At 48.6% G+C, this 22036-nt stretch overlaps 1 protein-coding gene across 5 annotated transcripts in view; it reads right to left on the minus strand.

The window, feature by feature from the left end:
• col5a3a (collagen, type V, alpha 3a) overlaps positions 1-22036 on the minus strand; it is a 56233-nt gene that overhangs the window by 24263 nt on the left and 9934 nt on the right. The window contains exons 2-20 of one of the 5 annotated variants that reach the window (XM_035525797.2): positions 17116-17280; positions 16659-16872; positions 15590-15752; positions 9308-9430; positions 7126-7545; positions 6157-6276; positions 5951-6079; positions 5643-5696; positions 5516-5557; positions 5134-5196; positions 4149-4223; positions 3707-3790; positions 3520-3576; positions 2717-2770; positions 2492-2545; positions 2195-2248; positions 1188-1241; positions 933-986; positions 157-201 (exon numbers count right to left, since the gene is read on the minus strand). In XM_035525797.2, coding sequence (XP_035381690.2) covers positions 157-201; positions 933-986; positions 1188-1241; positions 2195-2248; positions 2492-2545; positions 2717-2770; positions 3520-3576; positions 3707-3790; positions 4149-4223; positions 5134-5196; positions 5516-5557; positions 5643-5696; positions 5951-6079; positions 6157-6276; positions 7126-7545; positions 9308-9430; positions 15590-15752; positions 16659-16872; positions 17116-17280 — 2024 coding nt within the window. Of the gene's footprint in view, positions 1-156; positions 202-932; positions 987-1187; positions 1242-2194; positions 2249-2491; positions 2546-2716; positions 2771-3519; positions 3577-3706; positions 3791-4148; positions 4224-5133; positions 5197-5515; positions 5558-5642; positions 5697-5950; positions 6080-6156; positions 6277-7125; positions 7546-9307; positions 9431-11373; positions 12125-15589; positions 15753-16658; positions 16873-17115; positions 17284-22036 lie in introns of those variants that run through there. The other 4 variants (XM_035525796.2, XM_081716441.1, XM_081716442.1 and 1 more) reach the window with 4 other exon arrangements.

Here is a 22036-nt window from a genome sequence, read left to right on the forward strand (position 1 = left end):
ACGAGAGGGGCGCCTTTAGAGAGGCGGACCCCTGCGGAGATCCAGCTCACCCGCAGAGCCCCCGAATGGAGCCGGAGTCCCAGCTAATCAGCCCTAGGGCAGACGGGGAGGGGCAGAGCGACGGAGGCAGGATGTGTGGACGTGTGCATGACTCACAGGTTCGCCCGGCTGTCCTCTCGGCCCGACTGGTCCGTCTGCTCCCTAAAACAAAGCGCATCACTCACTTTTTACTGTGGTCCCACATACGCAGAGCTGCAGGAACAACAATGCTATATTGCACATGCACATGCATATTGGTAAACACATGACAGCCTGCATTTTCTTCTTTTTTACCAGAATTATTTTCAGTTGATGAATAATGCGAATGCTCTCATTCAAGAAGTCGCCCACAGAACAGAACCCTTAATGCCTGCAATTGGTCAGCATGCTCACACCACAAATATTACACAATTTGTAAGTCATCGCAGATGCATATCAGTATCAGTATTGCAAAGGCCGGTATCATGATGATTAATGAATGATATATCGTACCACCCTAGCTACACCTCTGTCATAATTCAGTCTTGCCAGTGTGTTGGCATAATGCAAATACTGGTGCGGTGGGTCTTCTGTAGGTTTTGCCCGTGTGAGCCAAAGCCAGAGCCGGAACAATATAAGACTTATGCATGCAAAGATATTCTTTTTTTTCTTCCCTCTCTCCCAAAAGCTTTGATCAGCCTGAATTGCTACAGAATAAATTTTGCAACTTTGCATAAAGAAACCTACTACGCTGCTAGTTATGCATGTGCCTCTCACACCGTGCACCGCCACGGGTTACGCCTCGCACGGCGCAATCATACAAAAGCCTATTAGTGAGATGACGGAGAGTTTGATGAGGCTTTCCCATCATGCCACATGGTTCCAGTGGTGTGCAAATGCATGACTTCCATCACCTTCTCTCCAGGCTCCCCGACTGGTCCATGAGGGCCTGGTTTCCCTCTGTCGCCCTGGGCAGACAAAGCAGGAATGAAGCGCATGATAGCGGATCAGCAGACGGGTTTTGTGGGAGGGGGCAACTTTCTAAACTGCACATGGATGAATGAGATCAAAGGAGGCATGCAGCTGAACAGATGTGCTCCAACTGGACGGCAGGGATGGCGGGACATGAGGAAGGAGCTCCGTGTCTCCACGTCCGTGTCTTCACTCACCCTGTGTCCTTTGTTCCCTGGCAGGCCTGCGAGCCCATCATAGCCCCTGTCGCCCTGCGTCAGAAACACACACGCATGAGCAGGACGCACGGTATGTGCGGGACAGCGCGTGCATGACTTGAATGTGTACGCACGGATGCACACGTGCGCATGCACGGGACCTTCATTAACTGAGGTTCGTTTCTCAATGTCAGCTGGCTTTCATTAATACACACGTTGATGCAGGTGCGTGCAGAGAGGGATGGAGGGGCGGAGGTGTTTGTGGGGCGCCTCCATCTGCCGTGCGGCCCATGGGTGGAGTTGCTTTGGTTAATCTTGCCACAGGCAGCCTCTGCGGCTGTGTTGGGAATATATGCTATGTGTCTGCAATCCTGTCCTGCAGCTGAACATGTTCTCCGTCCTCCGCCCTCCACCTACTGTCCTCCACCCTTTGCCCTCCATCCTCTACCATCCACCCTGCATCCTTCTTCCTCCACCCTTCATCCTCAACCCTCCACCCTCCACCTGCTGTCCTCCACCTTTTGCCCTCCATCCTCCACCCTCCACTCTGCATCCTTCTTCCTCCACCCTTCATCCTCAACCCTCCACCGTTCACCTGCTGTCCTCCACCCTGCATCCTCCTTCCTCCACCCTTCATCCTCAACCCTCCACCCTTCACCTGCTGTCCTCCACCCTCCACCCTTCACCCGCTATTCTCCACCCTTCACCCTCCATCCTCTATCCTTTATTCTCCATCCTCTACCCACCACCCTCCGCCCTGCATCCTTCATACTCCACCCTCAGCCCTCCACCCTCAGCTCTATAGTCAGAGGCTCACTAGACAAAACCGGCCTACATCCCCGTCAGTGTTCCACCCACCGACCCTAAAACGATGTCCACCACTCACACTGACACAGGCGTGAGGATACGAGCCATTCAGCAGTACAGTGAGCACCAGGACCTGCAGTGTGATTAAAACGTTGATGTCTGCTTAACGCATTATGAACGCACACATGTATGAAACTTGCCTTTGCGCCTGGCTCTCCTGGAACCCCTCGAGCTCCATCTGTCCCTGAACGACCCTAAGGAGAAACACACTCTCCTTTGCCATGGTACTGCGCACTCCATTACGGGACTCATTTATCCATTAGACATGAATCAAAGAAACTCAGAGCCATCTGAATGTGCATGTGTCATTATCAACATCTCATATTCAGGACTATATTGTCCCTCTAAGACAGGGGAACTGTTTTTTTTCCCCTGTCCTTTGCAACTCACATCTACCAAATTATGGCAAAAGTACTGCAGTGGAAAAGAATTCCTACCCTCTTTCCTGGTTTTCCACTCGGACCCGTAGGACCTGGTAACCCTCGGGGCCCCTGCAAGAGCAAAACAGAGGAGAGAGAAAAGAAAAACAAAAGTGAGGATCTGAACACGTGCAGCGCGCCGCTCTCTAAGGCCACGAGCATCACGAGACTCATGACACCTTTAAGCATTCATTACTCTGCATGGCAAAGAAGAGTGGAGAAGTTGAACGTGAACTTGCTCACCGAAGGTCCGGGGTCCCCACTGTCCCCTTTAAGTCCATCTGGGCCCAGGAGACCCTGCAACACACATGCATCTCACGTGACACCGCATCCGAACAGGAGGTACAGTTCCACGGCCCACGTGCTATCGTTCATGGCCTATTGATCCAAAGCTTACGCAGTCCGCCAGCTGGCCACAGTGTGACTTCTTGATCAGATCACACCATCGTATAAAACGTATTATAAGTGGCAAAAAAAGTCTCACCATTTCATTATCATCACTGGCCAGTAAATTATGTTAAATAAAGGAAGTTAGTCCCAGAGTGCATTAAAGTCCCAATTACAATGCTGGGCAGAGCAACATTTGGTACTGCATTCAAATACAGAATGCAGTACCAAAAAAGCAATGAGCTGCTGGCTTTCTGTCCCCGGTGTTTCATTACCGCTGCCGGCCAGCAGACGGATGATCTTTAGCCAGATCGTTAGGTGGTACGGACATGTGGCTGCGTGTGCAGTCAGAGTTTAACATCAGGTGGGAGACGCAAACTTTATTCCCCCTGCACTCTGAGTTTCTCGTGCCAGCTGCATCAGGTTACTCGCTTCTGTACGCAGAGTTCAAGGGTTTGGCACGGCGCGAGCTGCAGTCAGGAAGCAGCCGTTGCTGAAGGCCAGCGGGATGTCAACAGGACTTCTAAACCGTCAATGACACAGGACAGGTGAGGAACTTGTCTGTGTTTTCTCAGAACGCGGCATTTCTGAGTGAGCGCATTGTTTCCACGTTTGAGTTTACCTCACTCCAACCATGCAAATGAAACAGAAACCCTTACCATCGGTCCTGGTCTGCCCATGAGTCCCACGGGCCCCGGAGGTCCGGTCAGCGAGAGCTGAGAAAGGAAACGCAGAGAGGTTAAACATTTGAGACTTCACAAACGGAGGAAAGGTGGAGCAGATCGGGGCAGGGTGGGGCGGGGCAGAGCGGGGCAGGGCGGAGCTTGGAGTAGGTGTGGTCCTTACTTTGGTTTGCTGCAGGATGGCTTGTGCCTGGGCTTCCTGGGCGGACACCACGGGGCCCTTCTGAGAATCACCGCCATACTGGAACTCAACGAGAGAAAGAGAGAGATACAGTGAAAGGGAGCAAATGTCCACAGGTCAGTAGGCCAGAAATAAAACCAGCCAAAGAATCGTGAACATATAAAACAAAAAGCTTAATATATGAAACACTTGATATATGAAATACTTATATATCATAAATACTTATATATGAAACAAGGGCCACTGCAGTGGAAAGAGTGAGGTTGATATCACAGCTCCCCCATGTGGCCGTGAGCTGCTACTGACACAAACGCATGGAATTGCATTTTTATGTGCAGCAGATGTGCTTTTATCTGGCAGTAGGGTCTCGGCAGTAGACATCCATATATGCCTGCGACATTAAGCAAATGTGTTTTAATCTTACTGGTAACATTAAAAGAGTGCCTGGAGGACCCGGTATCCCATCAGCCCCTGCAAGTCCTGGACGTCCCTCAGGCCCCTTTAAGAGAAGGCAAAAAATAGCATTTCATTAAGCATGCGCATGTCTACACGTGTGGTCCATGTGTGAATGCCCCATTCCCACCAGTCCATTAAAAGCAACCCACCATCTATGTCCTGGGGTGGGGGGGGGGGGGCGGCACGACACATCAGTCAGCATCAACTCACTACCAATTAGCTCGTCTCCAGAGTCCCAGAGCCCATCATGTGGCGCGTTCCTAATGCCGTCTTAAGCGCTGGCACCAACATTAAAGAGTCCGTTGGAGCTAATAACTGCCGTCCATCAGGCCAACAGCCATGCTGGCCACTGAGAGGGAAAGCATACATGTGGAGAAGCCCCTCGCTAGGAAATGTAAGGGGGCCCATCCAGGGGTGCAGTGACGCGCGGCTCGCGCTGCCCCAGCTTTCCTGTGGAGCTGAGATGGGACGCGGGAATCGATTCCAGTGACTTAACCACTGCACGCAATCAGAGGCAAAGCCTGTTCTGAGTACACTCTAGAGCATGGACACCGAGTCCAGTTCAGTGTCTGTGTTTACAATGCCTGATCACTCTTATACACTTATACACACAGGGAGTGCACTTGATTCTGCCTGAAACATGTATAGAGGAGGGTGTGTAACTCCACGAGGACAAAGGCAAACATGTGCACACACACACACACACACACACACAAGCACATACACACAAATGCACACACATAAAGACATGCACACCCAGACAATCAGGACAGAATGTATGAGTCATGATTTGCAGATGCCCGAGGTCATGAGGACCCACGGCAAGCTCGCGCTCAGAGGGGTCTGTACAGACTTGCTCTGTTCAGACCACTGGCTCCACATACTCCACACACTCCTCCCCGGGACCTCTTGGGTGTGTGAGTGTTTTGGTTGTACCTGGGGGATGCACTCACCACATCACCTGGATCTCCCATGTGCCCCGGGGGACCTACTACTCCTTGAATGCCTGGAAGACCCTAAGGAACAGATCCACGCCCTCATCAGACTGGCCTTAGCAGCAGATGGATTTTGATTCACAGTGAGGAGGAGAAGTGTGGAGACAAAGTGAGGAGGAGAAGTGTGGAGACAAAGTGAGGAGGAGGGGTGTGGAGAAGTGAGGAGGAGAAGTGAGGAGAAGTGAGGAGGAGATGTGTGTAGATGAAGTGAGGAGAAGTGAGGAGGAAATGTGAGGAGGAGACATGTGGAGAAGTGAGGAGAAGTGAGGAGAAGTGATGGGAAGTGAGGAGGAGAAGTGAGAAGAAGTGATGGGAAGTGAGAAGGAGAAGTGAGACTTACAGCAGGTCCTGGTGGTCCCGGAGGTCCTTCCATTATTGTTCCCTGGTAAACAGAACACACACCTGAAACCAAACGTCCAGTGAAGGACTGCAGGTCAAACTGTAGCTGGTTACCACGTCTCTCTCACCGGCTCCAGGGTGGCTGCCTCTCCTTTCTGGCCTTTCTCAAAGTTTTGCTTCCCCTGAGGAAATGCAGCGAGGATAAGATCTCAGAGTTCACTCACAAAGCACACATTAACCAAATTAATATCTTAACTAGCATTTTGGTTCTAGATCATTTAGCTCATATTTTCACTCATAAAGTTAAATTCTCCCAGTCTTCTAGTAAATAATTTTGCTTCTTCCTTCAAGCTATGATGCCTATCAGTAGAAGAGCAGGTTGCTGTAAGAGTGTCGACTGACTGCCGCTGGTTCTACTCTGAGATGTAGGGCCAACCTGTCCATCCCAGGTCCCCGCTCTCTCTCTCTCTGCAGGGCCGTAGCGTTCTACGAAGACCTCATACTCCTCGTACTCCTCGTACTCCGCGCTGTCCGTGCCATTCCGGTAGTCGCTGTACTCGACAAGCTGGAACCGAGTACAAGTGATCAGTGCTATGGTAACGCCAGCGGTAACCACCGGAAGCTCAGTGCAAAGATCCTCACCTCATGCTCACTGGCATTTGCTCCGGCCATCACCGTGGAGATGTCAAGGTCTCCATGCGGGCCACCATGAACGTTGGCCGCGTGCCCCTCCACATCTGGCATTTGGGTGGGCCTCTCTGCCTGTACATGAGCAAACCAGGGATCAGTACAGCGGCGTGGAGTGAGCCGGTTCAGGTCGATGCCGGCTTTGCTCCACGAATCCATGGAACAGGAATGTTAGTATGCTAGGCTCACGGCATGTGGGTTATACACACACACACACACACACACGCGTGCTGTGGCTGCAGAACACAGCATCGGGTGTGAGTTCTTAACAAAGTGGTGGATGTGGGGTTAGTTACTTCTCCACATACTCAGTTAATGAGGGCTGATGCTAGCAGGGGAGCCATATGGTGTAGCAGCAGCCCTGCCGACAAGAACGAAACGTAGGGCACACCGCGCACCTCAGGGTGGGCCGCAGAAGCCCACACCTCAGCAAATCACCACAGAAACTGCCTGCGTCCGTGTCTGTGGCGCTAGGTTTGCTGTGAGCTAATTTTGAGCAAATTTTTTTTTCAGATTTGCTTGGAGTAGGCATCGTTTGGAAAAAAAAAAAAAAGCCTTTGAACTGTGAAGTTCACAGAGAGGTGTGCAGTGTTTTCGCTGACCGTAACAAAGAACTGACACACAACATCATGCACAGACACACGCAAAAGAACATACGCATTATCACTCACTTTCATCTGCGCACATCAAAGTGTCACAGCTGAAGATGAGCCTTAATCCATATGTCATTAAATCTACACAACTAACTAACGACGTCTATGACCTGGTTAGTGGTGTGGGAGGCAGGCCTGGGGCGGGGCTCGGGGATGGGGGGGGGGGGTGTGGCATCTGCGGTTAGGAGGCGTTAAGTAGGACAGTGGGTGGTGGTGAGGGGGAGCAGGAGGAGAGTGGAGCAGGAAGGGGTAGACATGTTTTACAATCTACCTCCACCTCAGTCACAGAGGACTGGGGCGACGGAGTGAGCGTTATGGCAGGGCCCTCTGTGCTCTCGGGGGAAACAGTCATATCCGGCTCATGAGTAGGCATCTCAGGGATGCTGTCCGTTGGGTCGCCGGTCACAGGCGGAATTCCCGTGGCAGCCATGGGCTGTTCCGCGACAGGCAGCACAGTCCCGGGGGGGCCGTCTCGAGTCAGGTACTCCGGAGGTGGCGAGGACACCTCAAGAAACATCTCCTCCAGAGCGTCCAACTGCTTTCTCTTCTTGCGGGACTCCTTTTTGTCCCTTTTCTTGGATTTGTTCCTCTTCTTTTTGTTCTTCTTGCCCTTTCGATCTTTCTTGGAGCTTTTTTTTGGGACTTGCGGTTCATCGCCTTGAATCGTGGCCTCAAACTTTAAGGGTGGGATCTTTTGCATGCAGAAGCAGGTTGAGAGTTTGGGGAGGGGCATGGATGGAGAAGAGTAACAGAAGAGTGAGACACTTGATGATGCTGACAGCAAAAGAACCCCCTCCCCATCACCAGTAGTAAACAACCTTCACAGTGTACAGAGAGAAGACATTCCAAGAATTCCTAATTCCATTTTCCACATTCCCTGATGGAGGTATGGGGATGCAGACTGGATCTGATAAGCCCAGCGCTGTGGTCACTGTGTCACTATGGTCACTGTGTGCATCCGTGTATGTGTGTGTGTGTGTGTGTGTGTGTGTGTGTGTGTGTGTGTGTGTGTGTGTGTGTGTGTGTGCGTGTGTTTATGTGTGTGTGTGTGTTTGTTTGTGTGATTGAGTGTGGTAGTAACTATTGATAGTTTTGGGCAGTCATGAATGGGATGTGTTTGTGCAGTAGAAGTAGAAGTAATGCAAGCAATGTTGATGAGACCTGCTTTTACATGCTGTTCTCTCAGCTGTGGCCTAGCAAAGCAGAAAGCCAACTGGCTCTGTCTCTCTGGCTGCTAAAAAATAATCATACACGCACACACACACACACACACACACACACACACACACACACACACACACACTCATACACTAGGCATGGGAAGCTCTGTGCACAATGAATCTTCCCCCTGACCTTAGTAGATCCACCCAGAGGGTCCAAGCAAAAATGCTACCCACTGACACTCTTCGTCAGTGCTCTGACTCACACGTGCAGGCAGAAGCACACACTCTCTAATGGGTTCTCACAAACTCACACACACGTCGATGTCCAATGACACACACATAAACAAGAAACACAAATGATCACAAACACTATGCATTACAAACATTTTGCAGATACTTACACACACACACACCTACATACACACATGCATGCACAGACACACACACACACACACAAACACAAACATTTATGCTGTCCAACATTTAGAGCCTGCGACCTGCTCCCAGGACATACAGAACTGTTTTTTTATTGTGTTTGCTGGAAAGAATGCATCACCCAAATATGCAATCAAGGAAAATCCCTCCAGTGGACCTAGACTCCACTAGTGTATCTACAGCTATCCAGGAACAACCTTTAGTGGGTCTCTGTCTATCAAAGAATAAGCTCTAGTGGATCTCTAGCTACCAAGGAAGAGTCTAGCAGATCACACATCTCATGCTAAACACACCCTGTTAAAAAGTAACACTTTCAGGTGTTCCTTTAAGGAGGAACTAATCAGTGACATGCTGGAGTGTTAGAGGGGGCCAGTGTCAGCATAGCAGAAACAGCTTGGGCCAACAAGAACCAACCTTCTGTGGAGTTTAGTGGAGTGACTCACATCTCCTAAAGTTGCTGCACTTTTGTAAGCTGCAAGTTTTCAGAAAATAAAATACATGTATTTTAAAAATATATGAAGCAATAAATTGGCTTTGCCAGGAAGCGGAAGGGTGAGGGGGAGGTATGAGGGGAGTGATAAAAGTGGGGAACAAGAGGAAGTGAGGAGTGCTCACAGTCTGCCAGACACGCAGCAGGTCCGACTGACTGATGGAAGGAGAAATTCCTTTAGGTTTAAAATGCAGTCGGCAACTTCAGGGTGTAAACCAAAGGAAACTGAGCCAATTTAGAAATCTGAGTCAGGAGAAGTGAAGGGCTGCTGAGTGAGGAGGGTGTGTGTGTGTGTGTGTGTGTGTGTGTGTGTGTGTGTGTGTGTGTGTGTGTGTGTGTGTGTGTGTGTGTGTGTAGGCACTCACCTCCTCAGGTTCATGGTTCTTTGTGTGGTAAGGCAGAGGTGAGTCACAGTCTGGGATGTAGTGTAGACAGTAGTCAACTGCAGCCTGGGGATCCTCCATGATTAACAACTGCTGGATCTCTCCCTAGAACACAAACACACAAACACACAACTGCTGGATCTCTCCCTAGAATGCAAACACAGAAACACACAACTGCTGGATGTCTCCCTAAAACCTGAACACACAAACACACAACTGCTGGATCTCTCCCTAGACCACAAACACACAAACACACAACTGCTGGATCTCTCCCTAGAACCCAAATATGCAAGCATGCATAGACACACACGCACACACACATGCACACATGTATACTAATCAGATACTGTTCAGATACCAGCCAAACTGAACAAGCAAAGAGAAAACGCCTTTGTTCTTGAACTGTTGTAGTACTTTAATTGCTGGGTAGTGTAAAGAGCACAGAAGCTGGTTAAAAGAGCTTAAGCAGATTCACAGATCAAGGGTTTAACAGAAGACATGCGTTGCAACATGAAAAGCTCCAGTGTGCTGAATTAATTGCACAGCATGTTCCTACTGAAGCACGGGCAGATGCCATCAGCTGGTGCCTTTTAATCTTCCGCTGGACTTTAGCAGGGAGCTCTCAGAGCTGGGCTTCACCATCTATTTATCATGCATGGAAAGCAACCCCCCCCCCCTCCCCACCCTAGGACAGAGAGCCCCAGAACCCCTCACCTCACAGAAACACACTGAAATAAAATGAGAAATGTTAGAGTTACCATCAATACCTCATTGTCAAATAATGAAACGGTGCTATCTTTATCATCATCTACAAATGACTACAAATCTACGAATGTTACTACACCAAAATTTAAAACTGACAATAAAACACTCAAAGAAACAGTTTGGCAGCTTAAATTGCTTACATGCTGTCTTGACACTCTGCCATCTGACTTTCTAAAAAATATATTTGGCTGAGAAGCAGCTGAAGAGCAATGAGTGGTTAAGGGTATGGTTTCGATTTAGAAGGCTGGAGTCACGTTTTCTGAATCGGCAATTTTGAATCTGATATGATGGCTGTAATTTGCAGTACCCGTGTGTGAGATGTGTAAACACTGTGTGTAGTCCCTCAGGGAGCACTTTTAGGCAATCTGTATATGTACTCATTAGGCAAATTTGTACAAGAAAACAAAATCTCATCGCAGTTACGCACATGACACATAAATAACCTTAACTCTCTTCCCTGGTGATTTCAGACCAATAGATGCACCCTGTCTATTTTTGAAACACATAAACAAGTGGATGAGACAGAATTTCCTGCAGTTAAATAAGGGCACAGCAGGGCGGCGGAAAGTAGCATCTCAAAATCACTGCTCATCTCGAACGTAGGGATTTAAAAACTCAAGATCCAGTCTGAGGCCTCCGCATTTGAACAGGCTCAAATCTCACCTCTAATAACCACATCAAAACAATAATCAGAATAGCCTTGGACAATCTTCTACGAAACGTCGCATCAGTCGAAGGTTCGGTGTCCCAGCAAGACATGGAGAAGCCGGACACGTTCATGTCCAGCAGGGTGGACTACTGGGAGTGGTCTCATAACTGGTTTCATAACTGGGCTTCCAGACAGATTTTCCAACAGCAGATGCATCTTTCTTGCTATGCTACTGCATGAGTTTTAATCAGCACAAAAAGGACAGAGAAGGTTACTCCAGTTCGAAAAATCTCATTGCCGGCTTTCAAGTAGTTATAGAATCGATTTTAAAGTGCCACTATTAGTCTATAAATCACCGAATGGATTAGGACCAGAAGCCATTTCAGACAGGCTAAAAGAGTGCACACCAGTAGAGCTCGTAGATGTATGGGTGCAGGGTCAGTAATGGTGCCCACAACTCAAACTGAAATGGTGAACAAGCATTGAGCTTTTAGCCTTCACACACAACTAGAACACGTTTCAGGAAGGACTTAGCTGGGCCCCAAATGTAGCCATGATTAAATCCACATTTAAAACATTTGTTTTCTTGTGCCTATAAGCGTTGTACTTGTAGGAATCAAATAAAATCACTTACATTATATATGAAGGAGATCATGTGATTCAGGTGCAGACTGCCCATATCTCCTCTGATCTCATGATTTCTCACTCCCTGCTCCTCTTCGGTCCTTGCACAGTGCTCATGATCATTGGGAGCAGTTAGTTAACCTCCAAAGCCCCCAACCAACTCTTCACCAACTCTTCATCATCCTTCAGACCTTCTCTCTCTCTCTCTCTCTCTCACACACACACACACACACACACACACACCCTGTATCCCCTCCCCAAACCACTTGCCTCTTTATTTTCCCTCCAAATATATTGCTTTTGCTTTAGTTCATAAGTTAGAACTTCTCTGACTGGTCTCCTGATTTGGGGGCTGCTCTCTGTGCACACGTCGACAGAACAGACAGGATACTGAAGAGACGGCCGATGTCCCACAACTGCGCTAGGGTTTGACCAAGAAGCTACAAAACCTTTACACTACTTATATATTTTGCTCCAATTTTAAGCAGACATTCTTGATTCTGTTATGGGTTTTCATTACTTTTATTATTTTATTATTTCTTTGTTTTGTTGTGAATGATCCTTTCAGTTTAAATCCATTGTCTATAATGCGTTTCTTTGATGTGCTATATAAATAAACTTGCCTTGCCACACTCAAATGCACTCTCCCCGCTTTCCTAATTCAATCTCTCCTCTGCCGCCGTCATTTCTTAGATGTGTGTGTGTGTGTGTGTGTGTGTGTCTGTGTGTGTGTGTGTGTGTGTGTGTGTGTGTGTGTGTCTGTGTCTGTGTGTGTGTGTGTGTGTGTGTGTGTGTCTCAGTTCTTTCCCAAACAAGTGCTGTCTGTCAGATCTTGGTGCACAGCTTCATTCATGGGTATGGAGATCTAACACAAAGTAACTCTCTCTGAAAGTAGCTTCTCACAAGTCTTAGTGAGTCCATGTAATTCTGATGAAATCAGAGGTAAAGCAAAACTTCACCCTGGAAATGGGTCCTCAAGAGAGCAAAACACACACAGACACGCACACATACACACACACACACACACACGCCCACACACATGTGAGCGCACACACACACACATGCACGCGTGCATGTACGCACACGTACGCACCTTCAAAGTGTCATGCAAACAGCTCATGTGAACTCCCTGTCGTCTACATGTAGAATGCACAGAATGTACAGAACCCCTGGGCTGGACCACAGAAAGCGGTCTATTTAAGCTTCCGCTAGTCAGTCCCAGTACGTGTGCTCTCCAGCTCTCCGGTGTACAACATATGCTGTGTACAACGGTGCCCCCTGTTGGCCAGCCGGCATAAAGTCTGAGCTGTATCCAGCTTGCCAGCTTCTGTTCCAGAGAAAATCTTGTTTAGCAAGAGTACATTCCACTCATTTCCCACTGAGCGGTTCTTTCGTTGGACAGGAAGTGGAGCACCTAGGATTCACCACATTAGCCTTAGCAGCAGAAAGCATAAGAGATCACACACGTGCAGCACAGCCCCCAAGGGCTTCTTTCCACAAGGATGTTTTTACAGGGAAAATATGTCAATGTTGCCCTTAGTTGCACTCATCCAATCAGCCCGACATCACAGTGAAATGTCTCCCTTGCCTGAGTGGACACACTTGTCTTCTCCTTGTTTGACAGCTCAAGGACTCAATGAACAGCAATTCTCACACAGCTCTGTATGCTTTTAAATGGATCTCTCAAACGCAGACACACACACATGCACAACAATGTGTCTGGTTGAATCTTTTCTCAGCACCAAACAATTCCAAACCATGCAAATAACCCTTAGAAAGCTGGGCATTTTGCTCAGTCATTCAGACTTGACGGACATCGTGCTTAACGGGCTTTGAGCTGTGCAGCTCTTTCGCAATGTGCACTCGTCCTGGAGAGGAAAGGAGGCTGTGGTTCTGACCGCAGTCCCCAGGCTCAGAGGCTGCTTTCCCACGCCAGCGAAACTGGACCAGAACACAAATCCCCCTGGAAGCTGGAGCCCGGGAAACGACCCGGGGAGTGAACGTGCGCCATGGCCCCCCTCTCCCTGACTTGCCCCAGAGCCAGGCGAGCAAAAAACCATGAGCGTAGTGATTAAGGAAAGTTAGTCATTACTTCACATAGGCGGTTGCAGTGTGTGAACAGGGAGTAATGTGAGATTGTTTTCTTGTTTAAACAGTGGAGGGTCTTAATCATCGACCAGGCGGAGGTGTTCTGGAGAGGACTGAGGATTCTGTTCTGGGAAGGAATGGAGGTTTTATGGGTGTGTGTGTGTGTGTGTGTGTGTGTGTGTGCAGCAGGGTCTTGCTGTTGCCTAGAGGCATGCTGGTGTGTGACACAGAAAGGGCAAAGAAGGTTTTTTGAGGGCAGGTTTGAGGGCAGAGGAGACAGAGGATGTGAGGGTGTGTCTTAGTTGGTCTGATCAGTATGGGAGGGGGTGACCAGAGGGGGTTTGGCCTGGTCTGCAACAGATGCTTTCATCCGGTGATAAAAGAGAAGAGAAGCCTGTGTGACTTTATAGCTGTACTTCAAACAAAGAAGCCAAATTAATATGGCACATGAAGAGAACCCGGTGAAGAATGAACTCATTTGTACATCGCCACTGGCCCCCACAAGCTCTCAATCACTATTAGTCAAGAGCTTTAGGTGAAGTATTCCTTTAAGACACTGATAACCTTTCTGAAGGTTAAAACATGCACAGTTAATGGGACCACAAGGCTACACTGATATCCTGAGGGAGAGAGAGAAATAGAGAGAGAGGTGCTATGGAGTGTCTGACTATACACCACACACACACACACACACACACACACACACACACACACACACATGCACATACGCGCACACCCACGCACAAAGCAGATGCAGACACAAGCCCTCAGGGCCAGATAGGGATGATGGGATCTCTGCTCTCACCTGCATTTCAGACTCACCTTTTGGTGAGCAGTGCAAGCCATGAGTGCTTAGAGTGGCAAGGGTTAACCCACAGCATGCACAGCCACAAACTGGGTTCATACACAAAGTATGAGAGTATGCCCTCTGACACACAGCACTGGCTTCAAAGAGCCTAAATTATACAGTTCATTAATCTAGCAGTTTAATGGGAGCGCTGCCTCTCAAATATCTGGCCTCTGACCCAGTCCTGTGAACAAAACAGTGACCAGCACGGGTCGCCGTGGGGATAAACACGACAGGACTCATTTGTCAAAATCCAGTGTGGTGATGTGCGGAGCCACATCCGTCTTAGTCTGCCCCATAGAAACAATTTTGGTTATTCTGAATGCTTTTGTGAGTCAGACCACACGTGTTTGGAATGGGAAAGTTTCTCGCTTGGATGTGTCTTGTCATAATCCACAACCGAATGTATCAGCAAACAAGGCTGTGACACAATTAGCACGGTCCCAGCAGTGGGAAGATGTGGGCCCTGAATAAGTCTGGGACACCACCATGGTGGTGCACCTCGCTCGGTACACCACCAACTCCACGCAAGCCTGCGCACCACGACCGCTACGTCCCTATCACCCTCAGGTCCTGTGCAGCTAAACAGCAGTAATCAAGTGATCTGTCAGGAAAAACAGCAGCCCCTGTAAAAATCACCTATCCGAGTAAACAGGGCATGGCCAAAGGGTAGGTGATTCCCTTACGGGTCATCCAATAAATGAAGCCGATCGTAATTTCCATAAACACGATAACTCCATCACAGGCATATCTGAAGAAGATGCAGTGACAGCTGGAATGGCAGAATTCCATGCATCCACTTAGCTCATGTTCTGGCCTTCCTTTTCCATGACAAATGACCCATATGAGGTGCCATTCTTTATCCCAGCTGCGTGGTGCCAGCTCAGCATGGTGCTGAGACACAACCTTGCTCTTGATGAGCTCCTCAGATTGTTATGTGGTGACAATGACACACTGACTTTTAATATTTGCTAATTCATGTCTGGACTGTGTCTGACCATGTCCGACAGCTGGAAGAAGTTAAACACCTGCACACTAGTGTCTACGATGTACATCATGGAAATGTCATTCACTAAGCTCATTAAAAAAAATCAATTCTGGAAGATTACATCAGGAAAAAATTTAGATTTTTACATTTAAATTTAATAGGATTAATTGTCAAGGTTTTTTTGTGAACCAGTCATCTCTGTGTCAACCGACTCATCCACGAAACCATGCCATCCCAACACATCAGCGCACTCACTGTCCCAGGACAGTCTCGCCACGCCCTCAGGAAGCGTTGTGTCTTTACCTCGAACACCTCCTCGTCCAGCAGCCGCGTCCCGAAGACGGTGACCCCATCTGTGCTGACCACGGCGCCATCGCCACGCTGAAGCTCCAGGGTCTGAACCCACCTGCAGTCCAGGTACAGCGTGACCGATTTTCCCCGCACGCTGTATGCTATCCTGTGCCACCTGGGCAGAGGAAGCGGAGAGGTTAGCCATGCTAGTGGAGAGGACAATGTACAGGAACAGGAACATCTGAAAAGCCAAGCCTCCAGACACGCTTCCTGAACGCATTGTGAAGGGTCGTTATCGAATCTCGACTACCTCTCTATATTTTGAAGCAGTAAAAGAAAAAAAAAACTCCTCTGTATGTTTTCATGTCTTTATTATATATATATTATATGCTTTGTATCACCTTTGGTCATGTAAGATCGCTCCCGTTTAGCAGTATCAGTATCACACCATTTCTCAAAGTCCCTTCAAATGAATGTAACATCTTAGGCATTAGTAAAACACCACTTTCAGTACTGAGGGAGTAGCCGGGACTGCTCTGGCCTGTCTCTGGCACGGTAATCTACGCTGAATGACTGGTATGAGGTATGGCTTCTCTGTAGCTGTGAGTGAAAGGCAGACATTTTCTTGTCCAATTTTCAGTCTTCTCCCACAACACTCACAAGCCTGGTACTCTGTCAACTGACTTCACCAGAACGAGTGGCTTTACCTGTCTCGATATTTATTTTGTGAGTGACCTGTTTAGAATGAAGAGCAGGTATTATCTGGATGTATTTAATATACACTTATATTTGCATGTATATCTGTAATCACAAAAATATGCAAATATGTACAATCACAACATAAACTTAAAAAAACATAAAATATATGCATTTGAATATAGCTGAAATATCCAGATATCCCCTGCCCTAAATTTAAATGATGAAATTGATGAGTGGCCACTGGAAACATGGCAGAACTGTGGTACACACCAGCTGTACACCCAGATTACTGGTGCAGCTACAGAGTAGATTTGCCTAATAAAGTGATGAGTCAGGGGCATTTGAGCAGCTTTACTAGTTACAGAGATCAGAGGGCACTCACTTCCCATCAGCCAGGTTGATCTTCTTGAAGGTGGGGTACTGGTCGGGTGTCGGCTGTCCCCACTGGTCCTCATAGAGGAAGACGGGCGACTTGCCCAGCTCCAGGCCCAGCTGCTGGACACCCTGCTCATCATATACGGATAGAAGGAAGACATGCGCATTCTTCCGTGCCCGCACCGTGGCTGTCAGCGAGAAGTCCTCAGGAAAGGCAGAGTCTGTCGGAACAAGGAGTTGCACACGGGCTCGATCACCATTCGCTCATCAGCCCACAGAAATCACAGTCAAAGCACATACCACAGGAACAGAGTTGGACATGTATTGATTGCAATAAAGTATATTATGATGTGGTGTCCCCACCAGGGGACAAGTCAATAGTCTCAGCTGGACATTTCACCTACTAAAGAGGAAGCAGGTCAGACAGAGATGCATTGATGTGTCCCTACGGAGAGGACACATACCTGGGAAGAGCTGCCTGGTTGGAGCACTGAGCTGAATCTTCTTGTCTATCCGGAATGCCATGTCTGCTTCCCCCGTGCCCTGCCTATGGGTGCACAGCCCCGCATCTATGGACACGCCCTCCAGGCGATCTGAGATCTGCAGGCCACCCAGGACGTCAACGGGATCTGCTGGGCAGGACAGAGGAGACAGGAAAAGTGTTAAGATTTTGCGTATGCCAAAAAATACCATAAGCACCCTTCGTCCCCATCCAAACACGAGCATCTGTGTTCCATCGGAGTTTTGTGAGGCTGGGCCACTGGTTCCCAGCAGCAGTGACGTGTTGTCCCTGTACTGGTCAGTGTTAGCTCCGTGCAGTTGAAGAGTATCCCCAGGATTTGGAGCAAAGCGCTCTCAAAGCTGGTCCCTTCAAGACTGTGTTGGAGGACTGGTGACCGGCAGGAGTCTGGAGGTGACGTGGTGCTGTAGGCCTGCCTCTTACCTCCTGTGAGCCCCAGGGGCTGCAGATGTTCTAAAATCTGCAGGTGTCTGGCGGCGACTGTCATTAAGGGATAGAGCCCCGGCGTGGTCTAGCTAAGCCACACCTGCCACCTGTCTGTGGATGCTCTCTCCCAGACCTGCCTGCTCCTCCCCTTGCCTGGCACACATCCTCACGTCCTCTTCTCATGTTAGCTCTACTGTAAAGCTCCTTCATCGGGACATTACAACATGACACCTTACAGCTCTCTAAAGCCTTTTCTTGCCAAGTGACTGCCCCTGACGCCCGGGTGTAGCAACAATGGCTTATCAGTACTTAAATAAATCATGTGTCAACACTCACAGGCTTTCTGGATCCAAGAAAGGTATCTGGGGTATTTGGGGGGGGGGGGGGGATCTGGGGTATCTTTGTGCTGAGGTGCAAAGGGCAGCTCGGGGCACCTCTGCACTGTTATCCAATCCCATGTAGGTCTTGGTATCTAAACATTTTACAATGGAAATCAGCACCCTAATCCTAATGCCACCCCCCTCACCCCCTGAGCGTTCCTTTCCCCTGGCAGTAATTAAATATGTGGGAAGTGTTTGCCCATGCAGACACTCCTGGCTGCGAGGACCACTGCTGGATTTTTATGGCTTTATTTATTTGCTTAGCACATGCCTCTTGTTCCAGGCCTTAGCACTGGGTGACGCGAGGCATAGCAACAGGAGTCTTGGCAACAGTGCTGAATGGGGTGTGGGGGGGATGCCGCCCAGCAACACCATGGCAAACATCAGGTCGTGATTTAAGAGTGTGTCAGACGGGGCTCCACTTTGACATGGTGCCTATAAATGCTTAATCACAGAGCTTCTTCTATACAGAGCGATCAGCTTCACACCTGCTGGGCTCACACACCAGATGTCAGCACTCCCACACGTCATCTGACTGTACTGGTCTGTGATCATGGGTTTAATTTCTATCAATCCAGCAGGGAAAATGTTGGATGCTTGTGCCAGTCAAGAGCTCCACTGTAGACAAAGGGATTAGAGATGAGGGGTTAAACTATCGGAAAACATACGATGATGGCTTCCTTCTCTTTCGGCTTCTTTCATACGCATGTGTACACACACACACACACACACACACACACACACACACGCACACATAGACACACACATGCTTATGCTCACACAGTACAAGATAGAAGGTATTAGGACCCTGAAAGGCCTCATAATCTGCTGTAATCTAATAATTTTCTGTACTTATTGTTACACAAAGATTGTTACACTGAGAGCACCTGACACTTCTGCAGATGCACTAAATAAGTGAGCACCGGCACAAAGAAACAAAACAACCTTGACTCCATGGGACGCGTTTAGTCGGGACAATAAAGTTATACGGCCATAAATCATGCGCTTTTCACTCTGTTCCGATTCACAGAAAGAGAACGCCATTTAGGGAGAAATGGCTGACCAAGTGACTGAATGAGCTCAGACTAACATGGCACCATTAAATGTCTGACCTCTGACCTCTGCAAATACGCATGCCATTAAAAACAATGTCCAACAGAACTGGGAACCAGAGCAGGAATGCCATCTCTCTGAGGGACATTTTACTGAGGACTCCCACCATGTTTATATATTCATAGAGGGTATGGGGGGTTTTTTGGAGGGGTGTCATGTTTTTTTTAAGATGGAAATGGACATATACACCTTGTCTTGATCAATTATCAGCCAAACGATTAGAACCCTGAGGTTGGTTCAGTTTCTGGTTTTCAAATGAAAACAGTCATGTCAGTCGATGTGCCAAACTACTTTTGAATGGTCTAATGGGGATTATCTGATGTCTAATATCTGTCTTAAAATAATTTTTTTTTAAATTTGCTGTCCTGGAAGTTCTTCTCATTCTGCAATAAGATACTGGGTTGTGGGATTTGGCACTGGGATGAAACAAGTCTCCCGCACTTCCCAAGTCTCCCACACTTCCCAAGTTGCCCGCACTTCCCAAGTCTCCCTGTGCTCATCAGGCTGTTTGCACAGGCCCAGCGAGTTCTCTTCTCCCTGGTTTCATAAAGAGTCTCTGGGGCAGGTGGCGGGGTGCCAGGACAAGGGAGGGGGTGGTTGGAGCCAGCCCAGCACTCTGTTCTCTCTTCCCTCCAGATGCAGCAGCACGTATAGTCTGCTTAACGCTTCCGGGCAGCCAGAGGCAGTGCCGGCCTTGCGTCTCCTTCACGCAGGTCTTCAGTTTCAGTGCACGAGGCCATGTCAGGCAGACATGTCTTCCAGGGGGATTACCTCACCTGGCTGCACAGCACCTGCATAGAAGGGTGTGTCGGTGCAGGTCTGTGGACTCCGAGGGGTAAGCCGCTGTCCAAGATCACCTCAGATAACTCACACCAGCCATCAAAGATTGATGGGGGCTTGAGAAGAACATTCCAGTCCTTGTATGAAATTATTCAGAATGCATAAAACAACATCTATAGTGGAGACTCCCACTGAATACCAAGTGGAGCACGGTTGTAAATCTCGGCTCCTGTGTGCGCGGCGAATGGAGGTGTACTTTCATCACCTCTGTCACAATAAACCTCACGCACCCCTCATAAAGAGAAGACAAGGGGTTAAATTGAGATGTCTCTACTCATCAACACAAATGCCCCGGAGACTCTCCTCGCCACAGCCCTGTTGTCCAACCTCTCTGCTTTTAACAACAAAGAATCAATCCTGAACTTTGTTGGTTGACTGTGTGTGTTGGTTACAATTAATCGCAAAGGACTGCAAGGTTGTAGCAAACATTAGCTCTTACAGCCGTGAACAGCAGCATTTACATCTGGACCGCCAATCTAAACTCAGTTAAAAACAGTGGATGACCAGTCAGTCATCACTGCTGGCTCCCAGAATAAAGGTGAAGTGGAGGATCTACACATCCCAGAATAAAGGTGGGGTGGAGGATCTACACATCCCAGAATAATGGTGGGGTGGGGGGGATCTACACATGCCAGAATAAAGGTGGGGTGGGGGGATCTACACATCCTAGAATAAAGGTGGGGTGGGGGATCTACACATCCCAGAATAAAGGTGGGGTGGAGCGATCTACACATCCCAGAATAAAGGTGGGGTGGGGGGGATCTACACATCCCAGAATAAAGGTGGGGTGGGGGGATCTACACATCCCAGAATAAAGGTGGGGTGGGGGGATCTACACATCCCAGAATAAAGGCGGGGTGGGGGGATCTACACATCCCAGAATAAAGGTGGGGTGGGGGGATCTACACATCCCAGAATAAAGGTGGAGTGGAGGGATCTACACATCCCAGAATAAAGGTGGGGTGGGGGGGATCTACACATCCCAGAATAAAGGTGGGGTGGGGGGATCTACACATCCCAGAATAAAGGTGGGGTGGGGGGATCTACACATCCCAGAATAAAGGTGGGGTGGGGGATCTACACATCCCAGAATAAAGGCGGGGTGGGGGGATCTACACATCCCAGAATAAAGGTGGAGTGGAGGGATCTACACATCCCAGAATAAAGGTGGGGTGGAGGGATCTACACATCCCAGAATAAAGGTGGGGTGGAGCGATCTACACATCCCAGAATAAAGGTGGAGTGGAGGGATCTACACATCCCAGAATAAAGGTGGGGTGGAGCGATCTACACATCCCAGAATAAAGGTGGGGTGGGGGATCTACACATCCCAGAATAAAGGTGGGGTGGAGCGATCTACACATCCCAGAATAAAGGTTGGGTGGGGGATCTACACATCCCAGAATAAAGGTGGAGTGGGGGGGATCTACACATCCCAGAATAAAGGTGGAGTGGGGGGGATCTACACATCCCAGAATAAAGGTGGAGTGGGGGATCTACACATCCCAGAATAAAGGTGGAGTGGGGGGGATCTACACATCCCAGAATAAAGGTGGGGTGGAGGATCTACACATCCCAGAATAAAGGTGGAGTGGGGGGGATCTACACATCCCAGAATAAAGGTGGAGTGGGGGGGATCTACACATCCCAGAATAAAGGTGGGGTGGAGGATCTACACATCCCAGAATAAAGGTGGAGTGGGGGGGATCTACACATCCCAGAATAAAGGTGGAGTGGGGGGGATCTACACATCCCAGAATAAAGGTGGGGTGGAGGGATCTACACATCCAGACCTCCAGGGCTGCGATTGAACCCCTTCTGTCGTAGATGCGCACCCATTACCAGATCAGTGTTTTGACATCATTTCACCCAACCTGCTGATTGCTTACCTGTTGATTTGTTAATCTGTGGTTATGCATATGGTCATATGCTGCGGTTTAATTTAATGCCCACAAAATATAAAATGTTCTTGAGTTCTCAAAAAAAAAAAAAAAAATTTATAAAGAAGCTCTCTGCTCATGTTTTCATTTAGTGTACTATGTCACCCCACAGCCATCAACCACAGGAGATCCTCCAGTGGAGAGATCTTCTCCAGGACCTCCGTTC

Source organism: Electrophorus electricus, chromosome 6 (genome assembly GCF_041902795.1).
Source record: "Electrophorus electricus isolate QZ-2024a chromosome 6, ASM4190279v1, whole genome shotgun sequence".
NCBI classification, from domain to species: Eukaryota; Metazoa; Chordata; class Actinopteri; order Gymnotiformes; family Gymnotidae; genus Electrophorus; species Electrophorus electricus.